General features: G+C 40.6%; 1 protein-coding gene across 1 annotated transcript in view; it reads left to right on the plus strand.

Annotated features, from left to right (window-relative positions):
• Positions 1-1,192: 1,192 nt before the first annotated feature.
• The window catches only part of DLEC1 (DLEC1 cilia and flagella associated protein), a 42,691-nt gene continuing 26,970 nt past the window's right edge, over positions 1,193-16,913 (plus strand). Inside the window, exons 1-15 of the mRNA XM_069859239.1 lie at positions 1,193-1,271; positions 2,458-2,598; positions 4,300-4,456; positions 5,498-5,608; positions 6,698-6,891; positions 7,140-7,342; positions 7,586-7,667; positions 8,059-8,146; positions 8,505-8,678; positions 9,485-9,621; positions 11,004-11,096; positions 11,968-12,058; positions 12,988-13,150; positions 15,275-15,467; positions 16,855-16,913. Of these exons, the coding sequence (XP_069715340.1) occupies positions 1,239-1,271; positions 2,458-2,598; positions 4,300-4,456; positions 5,498-5,608; positions 6,698-6,891; positions 7,140-7,342; positions 7,586-7,667; positions 8,059-8,146; positions 8,505-8,678; positions 9,485-9,621; positions 11,004-11,096; positions 11,968-12,058; positions 12,988-13,150; positions 15,275-15,467; positions 16,855-16,913 (1,919 nt within the window). The 5' untranslated portion in view covers positions 1,193-1,238. The remainder of the gene's footprint in view (positions 1,272-2,457; positions 2,599-4,299; positions 4,457-5,497; positions 5,609-6,697; positions 6,892-7,139; positions 7,343-7,585; positions 7,668-8,058; positions 8,147-8,504; positions 8,679-9,484; positions 9,622-11,003; positions 11,097-11,967; positions 12,059-12,987; positions 13,151-15,274; positions 15,468-16,854) is intronic.

A 16,913-nucleotide genomic window follows, 5' to 3' on the forward strand; every position in this document is an offset into this window, starting at 1 on the left:
CCAGAAATCATGCGTAGTCTATTACTTTCCAAGGACTAATTTTTATGTTATTATGAACTTCACAGCAATGAAATCTTTTGCTAACTTGGAGATACGGAGCCAGGTCTCTGCCTGACCTTGCCTTTGAGAAAGGGAAAGACTGCAAACAGAGGTGATTATAGAACAAGACACATCTGTTTAGCACAGATTGCACTTAACACAAGACATTATCATCTCCAAAGAATGAACAGTGTCTGGATAAACACTGTCTGAAAGAAAACATGCTATCAGAGGGACATTCTATCTAACTTTCAAAAAATAGAGTTACTTAGATGAAAGTTAACTTTAGCTTAAATCATAGAATCATAGCATGGTTTGAGTTAGAAGAGACCTTAAAGATCAGGCAGTTCCAACCCCCCTGCCATGAGCAGGGACGCCTCTCACTGGATCAGGCTGCTCAAAGCCCTATCCAACCTGTTTGAACACTTCCAGGGATGGGGCATCCACAACTTCCCTGGGCAGCATGTTCCAGTGCTTCACCACCCTCATCATGAAGAATTTCTTCCTAATGTCTAGTCTAAATTTTCCCCCTCCAATTAAAAACCATTCCCCCTTGTCCTATTACTATACACCCCTGTAAAAACTCCCTTCCCAGCCTTCCTGGAGGCCCATTCAGGTACTGGGAAGCTGCTCGAAGATCTCCCTGGAGCCTTCTCTTCTCCAGGTGGAACAACCCTAAGCTCTCTCAGTCTGTCTTGATGTGGAAGGTGCTCCAGCCCTTGGATCATCCTTGTAGCCTCCTCTGGACCCATTCCCACAGTTCTATTTCCTTCATATGTTGGGGATTCCACAACTGGACACAATCCTCCAGGTAGAGTCTCATGGAGCAGAACAGAGGGGTAGAATCCCCTCCCTCACCCTGCTGGCAGCCCAGGGTCCGTTTGGTTTTCTGGGCTGTGAGCACACATTGCCGGCTCATGTCGAGCTTCTCATCAAAAATATTCTACTTTTTGTAATAGTAACAACTTCCTCTATCAAAGGAGTGACAGAAGGGTGAGGAAGCCCGTGAACGGGTTGGAGGGGATGTCTTTTTACCCCGCCTTCTCCTGCTCCGGGCCAGCCTCTAAGGGGCTGGGTCTCCGGTTCTTCTGCTCCTCCCACGCGGTCGCTCAGCAACAGCGTCTGCTGGGCCGTGGTGGGACCAGGGGGAACAGGGAGGGCCAGGAGGGACCAGGAGGGACCGCAGGGCAGCGTCCGCCATGGCTGAGCGGAGCCTCTGCCCTCACACGCAGGTAATGCAGTGGGGCTGGGGGGCACGGACACACAGAGCCCTGGGACACACAGAAACAAGCCCTGCTGGAAGGCTCACACACACACACACACACAGAGGCACACACCCAGCCTCCTGCACACACACGGCTCGTGGTTAGGGCAACCTTATGTCTTATGTCTTTATCAATGACCTGGATGAAGGCATCGAGTGCACCCTTAGCAAGTTTGCGGGTGACACTAAGCTGGGAGGAAGTGTGGATCTGCTGGAGGGTCGGGAGGCTCTGCAAAGGGATCTGAACAGGCTGGACCGCTGGGCAGAGTCCAATGGCATGAGGTTTAACAAGGCCAAATGCCGGGTCCTGCACTTGGGGCACAAGAACCCTGTGCAGTGCTACAGACTGGGAGAAGTCTGTCTAGAAAGCTGCCTGGAGGAGAGGGACCTGGGGGTGTTGGTTGACAGTGACTGAACATGAGCCAGCAGTGGCCCAGGTGGCCAAGAAGGCCAATGGCATCTTGGCTTGGATCAGAAACGGCGTGACCAGCAGGTCCAGGGAGGTTATCCTCCCTCTGTACTCGGCACTGGTGAGACCGCTCCTCGAATCCTGTGTTCAGTTCTGGGCCCCTCACCACAAGAAGGATGTTGAGGCTCTGGAGTGTATCCAGAGAAGAGTGAAGAAGCTGGTGAAGGGGCTGGAGAACAAGCCTAACCTTAACAGTAGCCATCACCCTCCCTGCTTAGAGTTGCCCCCACAGAGAGTCGGCCATGCATAGTTGACCCATGGACAGTTGTCCCACTGGGAGTTATCCACCACAAAGGGTTGGCTGTGGAGAATTGTCCCTTTCCACACTTCTCACATAGCCCCGTACACACCCCTCCATAAACTACACATGCACACTATCTGCACACAGTGTTTGCCACCATCACCAACATGTTCCATGAGCCAGCACAGACACACTGTCTGTGTACATGCATGGCCTTGCGTGCACATGTGCACACACATACACGCATGCATCCTCCCACACCTCAGTCTTCATGTGCACACACAGTGTGTCACCTTCCAGGGTCCTTCCCACATACCTTTGCCAACCCGATTCCATCACTTTTCCTCCTCCGTTTGCTAATTCCAGCCATTTGCGCACATCCAGGCATGTCTTCCAATCTTATGTCAGATTTTAATCACTAACATCCTCTTTTTCTTTCCTCAGGACATCTCTTATTTGCTGGCTCACACTTTTGAGGACCTGTTCACCAAAGATGTTATCGGGATGGGCATTGAGACAAATAGGATCAAGTCTCAAGGAGGACATGATATTTATCATGAGAGTTTTACAGAGGAGCTACAGAAGGTACAAGTCAAAACCAAGTCAGAGTTTGGAGATCTGTTCAGGTTTCATAGCTTGTTTGGAATTTCCAGGTCTTCTGTAAAATAAAATAAAAAGACAAGAGGAGATGCTAGAACAGCCATTTTAATGGAAATTTACAGTTTCCCACAGAACCTGTCACAGAAGTCAATAATCACCATATGCCTTTTCATGACATTCTCAGCTCTGGATGGCTTTTCAGATACAGAGTAGAATCGGTAAAGCTGGTAACCATTCAAATGTCTGTTCTTCTGGCTGACAACTTCTCCCTGTAACTGACGACCAGTGTCATAGGCTTCCTATCTTGGAATAAAGTATTCTGATGTGCTGCATTTTGAAACCAGATGCTGCAAATAATATTTATACATACTTGCCTTAGTGGTGCACTATGACAGGTAATCCATGAGCGTTTGCAATGCTGTTTTGGAATTTTTGATGAAGTCAACAGCAGAAAAGCAAAATACTTGTATTAGTCATTTCTCTGATAGATATTGTCAGTGTATAAAAGTAGAAGCTATGCTGGATGATTCGAGGAACAGGTATTTTTTCCATTTTGTGTCATCGTACCTTCTCAAGGTTTATCAAAGCTGAAAAAAAAAATGAAGTTTTGTATTTCTTCTGCATCATTTATTAAATATGGGCAGCCTGATCTAGTGCAATGTGTTCCTGCCCATCACAGGGGGCTTGGAACTAGATGATCTTTAAGGTCCCTTCCAACCTGAACTATTTTATGATATATTGGTGAGCACAGTGTATTCTGAGTAATAAATTTGAACACTCACTCCCAAGAGGGACCGTTTATTAAGTTTCATTTCAACTGATAACACAGGTCTGTAACATGTATGTTACAGCTGAATGAGTCACTCAAGGCTCTCTGTATTATTAGAAAAAAAAGAGCACATTTAGGGCACAATTAATTTAAACCATTTTAGGTATCAACTCTGGCATGGGGTGGGGTTGTAGCCTGGATTCCAGTGAAAGGATCCCAGAATGAGCAGGAGAGTAGGAAGTATATCCTTTTAGCTGAGGTGCAGCCTGTCCTTTCTGTTTGAAGAACTAAACATATTTCACTCTAGTAAATGAGCTGAAAGCCCTACAGAAAACTCACTTAGGCTACGGGTGCGCTTGAGAGCAATGTCTATCTGTTTCTCTTGGTGTAAGTCTCATATGTCTCTGTGCCTCTGCTCTATTCTCTCTTTAACTTACATTGATATCTCTTTGAGGTAGGATTTTTCTTTTTGCATTGTGCTTCTAAAACACCACACTGAGAAGATTGATCCAAAATATATCAGAAGGAGCCAAGTATCATTACTGGAATATTTTGGAGTTTTAGAAACCTTCCTAGTTACTAGGAGAGAACATTAAATTTATTCTATTTTGCTGCTGCAAAATACAGCACAGTAGCTACCATCCCACAGAAGGTAAAAGGCAAACATTTATCTTGTCCTGAAGGGCCTCCTCATCTTTCACACATTTTTCTTAGGCAGTGCTTCTAATCCCAGCACAAGTTAAATGACAGGAATAGCGGTGTTTCACAGGCCAGTTTATGCTTTTAAAGTAATGATGATTTACCAGGCTATCCCTATTTGCCTCTTAAATAAGACATTTATTTGCAAGAAGCTCTTTAATAATTTAAGACAGCACAAATTACGCTCATTTCTCTATATTTGCCCATGCCCATGACAGCTTCACGCTGAGTATGAGTGCCGACTGACAGAAGCTAACAAGGTAGAAGAGAACATCATTCAAGCCCAGGATCAAGCAAAAGCTGAAGAAGAAAGGGCCCTGAACATGCTGAAGGCAGATGCAGGGGAATATTTCCACAACATGGGATTGCCACCAGGTGAGAGTTCTGGAAATTCTAGCTCTCCCCAGTGTGTGTTTATGGTACCTGGAGACCAGGGCAGCATTTGTCCGAGTCAGTGGTAGGACTGACACTGACTCAGCTACCTTTTAGAATCATAGAACGGTTTGGGTTGGAAGGGACCTTAAAGTCTGATCATCCAGTTCCAACTCCCCTGCCATGGGCAGGGACACCTTCCACTCAGTCAGGTTGCTCAAAGCCTCATCCAGCCTTGAACACCTTCATATCCTTCCCGTGCTGAGGACTCCAGAACTGAATGAAGTACTCCAGGTGAGGTCTCACCAGAGTCGAGTAGAGCAGGACAATCCCCTCCCTCGACCTGCTTTTTACACTTCTTTTCATGCAGCCCAGGACACAGTTGGCTTTCTGGGCTATATGCACAGGTTGACAGCTCATGTTGAGCCTCTCATTCACCAACACCCGCAAGTACTTCTCCTCATGGCTGCTCTCAATCCATGCTCTGCTCAGGCAGTATTTGTGCTTGGGATTGCCCCAGTTGGACTCCAGTGGATCCTTTCCAACCTAGTGATTCTATGATTCTATGACCCAGGTACAGGACCTTGCACTTGGACTTGTTGAACTTCATGATGTTTTAGTTTGGTTTTACATCAGTAGAGCAGCTGTGAAGGATTTTTTTCAGCTTTTCAATTAATGTAGCATCCATTTAACACTAAGAAACCAACTGACTCGATCATTGTCAAGGTATAAAGACTGCAACTGATGGCTTACCACCTAACTTTGTTACAAGCATACACACCTTGATATACAGCAGCAATGGACAGAGGTGAAGTTTTTTTCTGATGGCTTCATAGCTGTGTTTCAACCTAATTTAGAATGGTAGAGATGCACATCCAAACCTTGGGATTAAAATACCAGACTGTTTCTCTATCCAAAAATATTACCTAACAGTGATGACTTAAAAATTTGACAACATTGCTTTGGATTGATCAAGATGATGAGTCTTAAGGGGCTAAGCTTTTGCACTTTTTTAATTGGTTTTGGTTTGTTTTGCTGTTGCAGTGGCATCCTCTTTTATGTGGATGGTGGATAATGAACTTCTCAGAAAAAATCACTTAACCTGCCCTGGTGATTACATTACTGATAAATTACCTCTTGCTAAAGCACCAAAAGGTAACTTTTAAAGCAGAGAATAATTTAGACTATTTTAGAACACTGTAAGAATTTAAGCATTCGAGGAAGTAGCAGTTCTGAGTATATTTTCATATTTTTCTGCTAAAGAGGGCACTCTGGTATTACAAGCATAAAGTTCCACTAAAGGGACTTGTCAAAAAGAAATGATCAATTAAAAATCTCTTCCTCTGGAATTAAAGGTTTATTGAGTTTAAATGTGCTTAAATATGAAATGTAATGGTAGTCACACATTTGTTTACAGTTCTGATACAAAAAACTACAGTAATTGTAACTGCTCTTCTTCTGTTCAATATCATTAGCACATAGCTGCAAATACTTCTTGCATATACAGAGAAGGGGAGTGGTTATAGTAAAGTAAAAACTATTTTCAGTGAAATAAAATTGTATTCTTTATTTTGGGTTTAAAATTTCCAGTTCTGGAAATATATCAGCTTAATTTGCAAATGAAGGTCAGTAAGAAAAATATTTTTGGTGACGTTAACACTTCTTTTAATCTTTGTACTCATTTATTAGCCAAAGTGAAAGGTTTTAGTATTAAAATTAAATTTTTCAGCTAAGTCAAAACAAGCATTTCAGTGTAATCAGTTTAGTCACGAATTCCAAGATTTGGGGCTTTTTTTTTCCATTGTAATTCCAAACAAAGCAAAAAATCTAACATCTCAGAGTTTTCTAACTATAGGAATATAGTTTGCTAACTATAGGAATGTGGGACTTGTTGGTACATCCTATTTATGTCAATTTTCCTACTATCTTAAATCCATCATATAAAGCTTTTTGTAAACTGAACAGGACATTCTAAATCCCACTCACTTGTAAGATTAACATAGTTTTCTGGAAGTAGTATAACTTTCTTTGTATATAGCTTATTTAATTAGTATTTCTAAAAGCTTTTTTCTTAAAGCACGAAGCTTCATTTGTGCAAAATAAATTGTAAATTAAATTCTAGAGGATTTAAACTGTAATTTTACCATTAACAGAACTAAAATAAAAGCATACTGCTATACTTGGAATGATTGCTCATAATTCATGTTTTTCTCTTATAGAATTCAATTTTTCTCTGAATTGCAGGAAAATCAGAGCCTGGCTACATGAAAGAGACGTTTAGTTTTAAACAGCGTGTGGCTTCAGATTTGTGCAACCAGATACCTGTCAATATTGCACATCTACAGATGATGTCTGGTAGTGTGCCAAATGTGTCTTTATCCACATTATCTCTGCCTTCTGCTCCAGACTCTGGCCACCAGGCTAAAAAGACAAGTCAGGTACATTTTCCAGCTTGATTTGGTTTAACCTGTCACAACAGTTGCTGTTGCTGTAATGAAGGATGTATCAATATATTGCTGATTTGGCTCCAGTATTTTGTTTGATCTGTTAAGGAAACAGAAATACAATAATTTTATATGAATTTTCAGTGCTGTATAGCTGTGATTAGACACATACAGATGCCTTTTCATTATCCTCAAAATTGCCGTGTTTAATGTTGTACCATGATCTCTTTGTTTTTCAACAGAAGCCATCCTGGAAAGACAGTAGGTGCAAAGCAGTGGAAGAAAATGACTTGATTTACCTTTCCAGACTTGAGAAAAAACAGAATTACTTGAAGAACCCCCGCTTTTTCCCACTAAATGTTCTTCATGGAGGCAAATCTCTTGTCATGTCTCAAGAAAAGGTCAAAGAAACCATGGCCAGAAGAAAAGCAGAAGGTAACAAAGGGTATGTAGTAAATACAATTTCTTAATTCTGAGCTAGAGCACACAGAGAGCTCCGCTATAGAACTGCTATGGATTTGCACACAGATATTTTGAGCTCTATGTCTGTATGTTCTCTTATGAAGCAAAGTATGTCTGTGTGACATTTTGGCTTTGCCAAGGAATACATTGTGCAATTTTTTACTTTATCAGTATTTAAAGAACTAGGCAGTAAGATAAAGTCTCTTTTTTTTTTTTTAACTTTCAGAGATACCTCATTTGTTCCTGTGTTTCTTGCCAAGCCAGCTACTGTTTTATTTTCTGATTATGAAGTTGGCCAGGTTTATGAGGTGAGAATTTACTTTGTAGACACTTGGTTCTGCCACTGAGAAGCATTACATCTTGCCATGATCTACATATTTCGCTCAGCCTTTTCGGCTTTCTACAGTGTAAGAAACATCTGCTTTTCTTCTTTATATTGAATTAATGACCCTTAAGCTTCCTTCAAGGTACTCTTTCACACATGCCACTGACACACTAAGCAGTGAAAACTAAAATGGACCCTTTTCAGTCTCTGCTTGATTTTGGAAGTATCTGATTCAGCTTTTATTGAATAAACTGAGATTTTTTTAGGCCAGTTGTGATAAATTAGCTGCTACTGGCAGAGTACTAGGGAACTGCAAACATTATAGTGAATGATGATAAATACAATGGAGTGTTTTATTTTCTTTTTAAATGAAGATGAATATAGAGCTGCAGAACATCACTTCGACATGTCACCATGTAAGACTTATGCCCCCTTCGACTTCAGTGTTTGCCATTGGACCAGGTAAGGGTTATTTTTATTGTCTTCAAGATATTAACACATGAAAGATCCAATTTATCTGCTTGAATAGAGATTTTTCAGAGACATTATATTTCGTTCTGCTGTCCATAGTGCTCTGGATAGGACGATAATCTGCTCAGCTCTGTAGAGACTGAAGGTGGGTTTATGTCTCTAGGATCTTTCACATGCAGCTCAGGTGACACTGGCAAGCCCATTGTGGTCATTCATTTTTACCAGCTTGATTTAAGCAATAAATACGGAGAGTTTATAGACACCTGTCCAGGGGCAGATGTGATCATAAATACATATGTCAGCTTTGGGAGGCTTTAATTATTTTAATTCCCTGCTTTTTTTTTCCAAGGAAAATTTCCAGGAAAGGGAGGAATGATTGCTCCTGGGATGGCATGCCAGTATACAGTCCGATTTATTCCTGAATGTCTAGGAGATTATGAAGACTGCATGGTAGTGGAGACTCAAGTATCAGAACCTCTTCTTATCCCAATCCGAGCTAAAAGATCACCTCCAGTGTTAACATGTCAGTAATGCCCTATTCTTAAATTTCTTTAATGTCAACTGAATTTGTTGTTTGGGGGTTTTTTTCTCTTTCAATTTTACTATCTCAAATTTTATATGACAAAACAAAAAGGGAAAAACTGACAGTGCTTTTTTCTACATTTTGATATCTACCTAACTCTCACTTATAAGAGATTTATTAATTATTAAAATATAAACGCCTCAAATTTTACCTCAATTATTTTTGCTTGCCATATCAAGCTTTTTTTTTTTTTGCCATATTGGAGAAGTGAGCAGGAGTCACTTTTCTAGGTTTGTGTCTTGTCAATTCCTGAACTACTAACTGTAAATACCAATTCTAAATTGTAAGGAACGATGATTTAGTTATAAATATTTGATGCTATTAAACAATATTCACAAAATGTCACATTAATTATATATGGATATGACGTATCTGCAGGATTCACATCTCAGATAACTAGCCTCAGCTGTATCAACTAGCATAACTTTTGCAGAAACTTGCTTTGATTTGTTGTAAATTCACGTTTCCTGTTATACTGAGCTGTTTTAAAAATAATTTTTCTTTTTGTCATCATTCAATGGAGTCTTTAAGTAAGAAGCACCATTAAAATGTAAGGTGAATGTAGAAACATGCACTTCATACTGTTTAAGTTCCAAATGGAAAAAAATTAAGGCTTTTTAGGGTTGCAACACCTGGCACATTCATGTGCAGTAATGTTGTCTTTAACGAGTTATTTAAGAACTGGCTCTGCCAGCTGGTGGGTTGTACTGCCTGTGAAGTCTGATTTTCTGTCTTACTCATTGCAGTGCCTCACATTATAGACTGTGGTTCCTGCCTTGTTGGAGGAAGAAAAGTAATTACAATTTTGTGCAGAAATGAGGGATCTAGCACGGGGAAGTTCTGTATAATGCCAAAGAAAGCCTGGCCACCTCCTGATTTCAAGGTGAGTGATTAGAAGGAAAATACCTGACATGGTACGGTGTAGGTGCTTTGACATGAAAACCTTTAATCTCATCATGGTAATATAAGCACAGAAGTCATAAGGTCTAGCTAGGGACTTCTATATTGTTCTGTTCCCTCAGGGATTCACATTTATTCTGGAGACCAATCTCTCTGGATGTCCCTACCTTCTCTGGCTTGCCTTTGTAAGAAATTGTCTTGCTCAGTGGAGAGGTAAACACAGGCACAGATCAGGGGAAGGACAACTGACTTGAACTTTAATCTTACTCTTAAAGAAAATAGAAAAGTAATCATTTCTAGCACTGCTTGAGGTAGTTTCCTCCCCCTCCCCACCCAAGATATCGCTTTCTGACCTCGTTGCGACTGTGGACTCTAGCAGTCTACTCCAACAGTGCTCTGTCTTTAGCTTTCCATCACAAAACTGGGTCTAGGTGATAGTGACAAAAAGGAAATACATAACTGGTAAGTTGTCATTTTATGTGCTGGAGAAAAGGTTAATAGGATAGTTGATGTGCCAGGTTGTCCTTCCTCATACACTTCACAGTTCCAACTCCAAGTGAGTCGTAAGCATGGACAAACAGACAATAGTTCTTATGCTCAGGCACAGCTATTTCTCTGTGAACAAGAATATTAGGGCTCCTGACACTATCATTTGTCTTTGGAGACAACACCTTCCCTCCTTCTTATACCAAGGTAATTACGAAGCATGGAGCGTTTCTTCTAAGTAAGCCAGATACATAAACCACATGCTTTTGGGATGTGTGAAGAAAAAGAACAGTAATAGATAGAATCAGAGAATGGTTTAGGTCAGAAGGGAATTTAAAAATCATCCAGTTTCAATCCCCCTGCCATGGACAGGAACACTTCCATCTGGATCAGGTTGCTCAGAGCCTCATCCAGCCTGGCCTCCAACGCTTTCAGGGTGGGACATCCATGATTTATCTGGGCAACCTGTGTCAGTGCCTCACCACACTCACAAGAAAACATTTCTTCTGAATATCTAATCTTAATCTCACCTCTTTCAGCTTAAAATCATTCCCACTCGTCCTGTCGCTACACTACCTGATAAAGAGCCTCTCCTCAGTTTTAATGTACCCTCTTTCAGCACTGAAAGGCTGCTAGAAGATCTTCCCACAAAACTTCTCTTTTCTAGGCTGAACAAGCTGAACTCTCTCAGCCTGTCCTTATATGGGAGCTGGAACTTGAGTGTCTTCCTAGCTGTGAAATCCTATTTTAGCTAAATAAATAAACAGTGATGTTGTAGTATACTGCCTGTTTTAGGTAACCCTGTACTGTAAAAATAACAGCCTGTTCAATCTAATTTATTATTGTTTTTTTCTTTTTCTTTTCCTTTTAACACCTTAGGCTGTTGCCACTCCTGGTTTTGTGATACAAGACCCTTTTGGGTTCCAGCCTGCTGGTTTTGAGCTCACTCCAGGGCAGAGCATAACTGTAGAGGTTGGTACCAACTGCTATAGAAAGTATTTGTACTTTACCAGATGCATTAGCAGGACAAGGTCATTCTGGAAGATCTAGGCTGGAACCTGGGGTTGTGTGAGCAAAAATGCTCAGATCCTTTTGTGCAATTACACTGGAAGGATTGCAGTTGTGGGTCTAATTGGAAGATCTTTCATTGCAAGTTCCAACTCTTGCTTACCTGCTCAGAGACCACTCAGATTTTCCGTACACAAAGAATTCCATTCAACAGGAATATGAGAACACAGGGGTCCTTGTATCACTTCAGCTGGGGCTTGAAGTCTAAGAGACTTTTCCTTCTGAGCTTTCTTGGAAAGAAAGGACATCCTGGGGGGAAAAAAAATCTTTTGTTGCAGAGCAGCAGGTACAAATCCACCAGACTTTCCTGAAAAAGATCCTGCAATAGGCGTGCATTACTGGTTGCCACCTCTACTTTCTCTGATGTCGGCCACATTTTATTATAGCATCACTATGGGGAGAGGAAGAGTGATATCAAGGGCATGGCCAGCCTCCACCCCTTCTTTTCTCTAGTACCTCCCGGTTGTTGGTAAGAGGAATGGGTCAGGCAGGTGTGAATAAAGGAAAAATGTGCAATTCATGTGACTTAACCCAGCAGACTGCCCACATCTCCAGTGACAACTGAGGCTCTGGTGACCAACCAGATACACACCTGCAGCAACCCAGAAAACACCTATTTCCTTCTGTCTTAAGGGATTATGGCATCTTCTGTTTCTTGTAAGATTTAACTACCAATCACTAGAATTGTCCTTCAGTGAATATTTGTTAATTGAAGTTCATTACTTTCTGGAGAGAATTCAGTTACAGACAATGCTATTTCACTTCTGTCTTCCAGGTGGTGTTTTTCCCTTCTTCTCCAGGAGCCTCACAACAAACATACACCATTGTTTGTGACAATTGCCAAGTCAATGATGTTACAGTCACAGGTTTGTGTCTAACACCCCTCCGAGATGCTGTTTCTAACATAGTAGATACTCTAATAATGTGCGTGGTGGTTGATGGCTTGAAGTGATAATAAGTTTTTAAGTAACTGGATTAAGCAAATACTTTGTCCTCTGATGGTGTTAGTGTGAAGCATTTTTATTGTTATTATCACAACTCCATCCCAGTGCATGGAATACAAGGGATTCAGAAAAGACTGAGATCTTAACCCACGATAGCCAAAAATCCAAATACAAAATGTCACCAAGTAGCAGAAAAGAGCACCTGTAGTCAGGTGCAATTCACTTAAGCTTTTGCATCAGTAAGATAACATGACAAACTATGGAACATCAGCTTTAGTTGGGCAGAAGTATATTTAGGGAGAAGCAATTCAGAGGCACATCTTGGAGCAGAGTATTCAGAAGAGAAGGGGAGTTTTTGGATTTGGTAAGGAAACCAGTACAAATTCTGTTAGTGCTTGACCTGTAATGTAACTGTGAGTGCTATAACATTAGGTTTGATGTGTAGTCCATTGAATCACTTTATTAATTATTTCCTTTTGACATTTTTTAATAGTGCGTTTGCTGATAATTTTCGTGATATTATACACCTGAAAACGTCTGGGAGCCAGATTATCAACCATGGCAAACTTACTGCTCACTTCAGTGAAAGGGTGCTGGTGTAAATGAGCTGAAGTCATGGCCCTGAAATCCAAATATGTTAAATTCATGAAGAGAAGATTTCTTTTTACATATGCTAATATATGCTAAGAATATCAGGAAACTACTGTACAATTAACACATAGGAGTTCTGAAACTTGAGGAGACACCGGATAGAATCAGTAATGGCCACTGCTGACGTTTGCTGTCAATGAGTAATATGAACAATGTCGATAGTCGGATAGTGAACAGCAATACCTACTTATATCTTCAAGGGCTTGGACAGCTGATAGCTCTGGAGCTTTTGTTCGTCACGGGTGGAGAAAGCAAACCTGAACCTGGTGAAGTTACTGATATAACAGCACAGCATCTCATACGATTTGACCCCCAAAACCCACACACCACTGAGGAGAAGATATTGGTTATAAGAAACTCTACGTACGTAGCTGCTATTAATAGAGTAATGCTCTGCAGTCTGAACATGCTGAACTTTGAGCATAAGCCTTGCTTCTTTGTGTTCCATTGTGCAGTAATTAAGGTTCCAGGATATGCTTGTAAGAGCAGGAACTTTACATATAAATCAAACATTATGGTAAATATTAGCCTACCACTTGGCTCATACACTGCCAAGGTTGATATGTTTGTCTCAGTATAAATAAATCTACAACTCCTAAAGATTTGATAGGGTGAAGGAGTTGATGTTGTTCAGCCTGGAGAATAGAAGGCTCCCAAGAGACCTTAGAGCAACCTTCCAGTTCTTAAAGGGGGTCTACAGGAAAGATGGGAAGGGACTCTTTCTCAGGGAGTGCTGGCATAGAATGAGAGGGAATGGCTTTAGGCTGAAAGAGGGGGAATTTAGATTCGATGTTAGGAAGAAATTTTTTCCTGTGAGTATTGCCCAGAGAGGGCGTGGATGCCCTTTCCCTGAAGGAGTTCAAGGCCAGGTTGGATGAAGCTTTGTACAACCTGATCTCATGGAATGTGTCCTTGTTCACAGCAGGGGCATTGGAACTGGATGATCTTTAAGGTCACTGCCAACCCTAACCATTCTATATTCTATGATTCATATGAATGGTTGCAGGGAATATTTAACAGGGTCATGCAGATGCGATTTATCTAACTTGACATTTCTACAATGTGTACTTGTGCAACTGAGCTAAGCATCCTATGCTCTTATCCTTTCATTGTGCAGGCAAATAGATGCATCTAAGGATTCAATTCTGACTGTAGACATTTTTCATAGAACAAGAAATAATGATCCTGAACTCCACTGGGTCTCCACTGAATAAAACAGGAGCCCAATGTAACTAGTTCATATGAAAACTTTCACAGGTTTCCTACTATTGAGTCCTAATAGATATAAATATAAGCTCTATTTAAGTCAAGGGATATTTCTGTATCTACAGTTACGTACTGGGCCATCTCATTTAAATTATATATCACCGAAGAGGTTGGACCAGATGATCCGCGAGGTCTCTTCCAACCTGGCATTCCATGATTCTATGGATTATATTGTACAGAACATAGTGGCATCCTGATTTTGCTCAAAATCAGCTGGACAATAACAGAAGTACACTGATGTGCATGACTGCAGTATTCAGAGGCTGCAGACCATCAAAGCAGTAAGGAGGCCAATGTAAATTGCTGCTTGCTATAGTGAATTTCTGGAAGTTTGTTCTGTGGCCTGGAAACCACACACGCATAATGCTTGAGCAGAGTGCTCTTTGGGTATAGAAAGTGACCTGGATACTGTAAACTGTTGAAGGATTTGACCGTACCAATTTCCACATTTTCTTTGTGTTGTAATCATGACAGCAGTCCCTGCATGTCTGATATCAGCATTTGTATTAAACAGAGCTGGGAAAACTTTCTACTGCTATAGAAAGTGATACAGGAAAATGTACTAGCTCGGTTTTATGTGATTAATGCTGACTTTGAAATTTCACTGTCCTTCCTCCCCTCCATAAGGCAGAGTTTTTGAGGTCAGTTTGAGCAAGGTTTTAAAACTCATGAACACATTCCATGGAATAAACTTCTGCTGAAGCAATCTAGTTAAGCAACCTTTTCTGGATTGCAAAGAATGTTGTAGAGCTATTGCTGTATTCTTAGTTGGAGCCGCTATTTGTTGATGGGTTAAAGATCACAGCTGGGACTTGGATTAAATTCAGAACATTACGTAGATTACCAGCATTGATCCAATGCAAACATACTGGTATGAGCAGGAATGGTCTTGTTGATCTCAAATTCTTGAAAGAAGAATTGTAGAGTTTCCTAAAAGTCGCATTACATGACAGGGGGCAAGGAAGTGTCAACATATCCTGCAAATTTTTATAATTTACTTCCACCTATTAGCATGTTTTTTGTACAGTTTATATACCCTGACTCCATGATGCCTTACCAGCTTTGTAACTCATGAAGACTCGTAAATCCAACCCTTGTAATTTTTAAGGAGGGGAATTCCCTGTGTGGAAAAAGGAACTGAAAATTATTTCTCAGTATCTTGCTCAAAAATGTCTATTTTTTTTAATTATATCTATTTATTGTATTTTTATCTCTTTGCAGACATGTAGAACTCCCTTTCTACTGGCAGATAGTAAGGCCTAATCTGAAACCATTAATATCTGAAGAAACAGCAGACTTCACGAAACTCAAATACAACCAAGACACACAGTCAGCCTTCTCCCTAAATCCTGAGCAGGGAGTTTTGCTTCCTCATGCTGATCATGAGTTTATTCTCACTTACACTCCACAGGAGGTATGGCTTGTGATTCCTTCCTATCTACAAACTCCAGCTGTGTATTTTTATGCAAGTCATAAAATCCTTGCTGTGTAACTTTCTGAATTAAATTTAATTAGCTGGTATTATGGTCCGATAAACAGTGTTCAAAATGTAGAAAGTTACTGAAAGAAAACATGTTTTGACTGCAAAATGTGAGACAGTTTCTGATCTCATGGCATTTTTGGTACTGATTGGAGACAATTAATTTTACGTTGAAACTGTGGACACATCCTCATAGCTGCAGCTGTGCTGGCTGGTAAAGTTACCACCCTCACCACCCTACCAGCTTCGCTTCTCCACAAAATCTGTTGACCCTTCCCATCAGCTGAGTGAGCTGCTTGGGGGATGTACCCCAGACCTGCTGCAGCCTCAACAACTTTGGCTAGCAAACAGTAATTATTTATCAGTTTCCAGCTGTGGATTTTTGGGTCTGAAATGGGTCCTATGAACAGCTGTGTGTTAAATTAAGGTGGTAGTATTGCCCTTTGACAGAGAAATGATGATATGCAGCTGTGGGTAAAGAGGGGTGCAACGGATGCTTGAATGCAGTTATATCAGTCCCTGCTATTTTAGTTTCTGCTCCCACGTCAGTGTAAATAAGGAGGATGAGCTCACTGTATTTAAAGAAACTCCATCCAAAATAAGCCCAAGAGTGGGAATATCCCTTGTTGGGGTGATTGACAGACCTATGAATACCCCAAGTAAGTACGGAAGAGAAACTGTCTTTTTTAACAGTTAGTTAATAGAAAAATAAATTGAATTAACACATACACTTAAATTAATACCTGTCCACAAACAAATGAATCTTTTGCAAAGACCTTCAGTTTTAACGTCTGCTTCTGTGTTTTCTTTCCCCTACCCCTAGAATACAGAAGGCATTCTTTTTTCCCATGATGAAAAAGAGGTGTTTCTTGGGGGTTGGAACTAGATGATCTTTGAGGTCCTTTCTAACCCCAACTATTCTATGATTCTTACTCAAAATCAGATTGATGGTCAATTAAGCTAAATGTCCTGAAGTGGTTAGAAGAAACTTTAAGCTAGTACAGCATTACTGATCTTAATTTGGAGAGCCTTTGCAGATGTTTGTGTGTAGTATGCAATGTACTAGGGAAATAATAACAGGCATGTCAAAAATGAGTATTTTGCTTGGAACCATACAACATGAGATCAGAATCTGGCTTAATATTTGGCAGTCAAACATGTTTTCTTGTCATAACTGTAGAGTATGAATATTGTTTATTAGAGCTTAATTCTCCAATGATGACCGTTCATCCTTTTAAAATGTAAACTTCTTTTTCATCTTTTTTTAATCCTCAACATACCTGATTGCTTGATGTGAAACTCCTCTCCTTCACCTGTGTAGCTAAAGAGTTATCACAGTGTGATTCAGATGGTACTGAGGGACATCCCAGCATCACCCTG

This window comes from Phaenicophaeus curvirostris, chromosome 6, assembly GCF_032191515.1.
Source record: "Phaenicophaeus curvirostris isolate KB17595 chromosome 6, BPBGC_Pcur_1.0, whole genome shotgun sequence".
In the NCBI taxonomy this organism is placed as follows: Eukaryota; Metazoa; Chordata; class Aves; order Cuculiformes; family Cuculidae; genus Phaenicophaeus; species Phaenicophaeus curvirostris.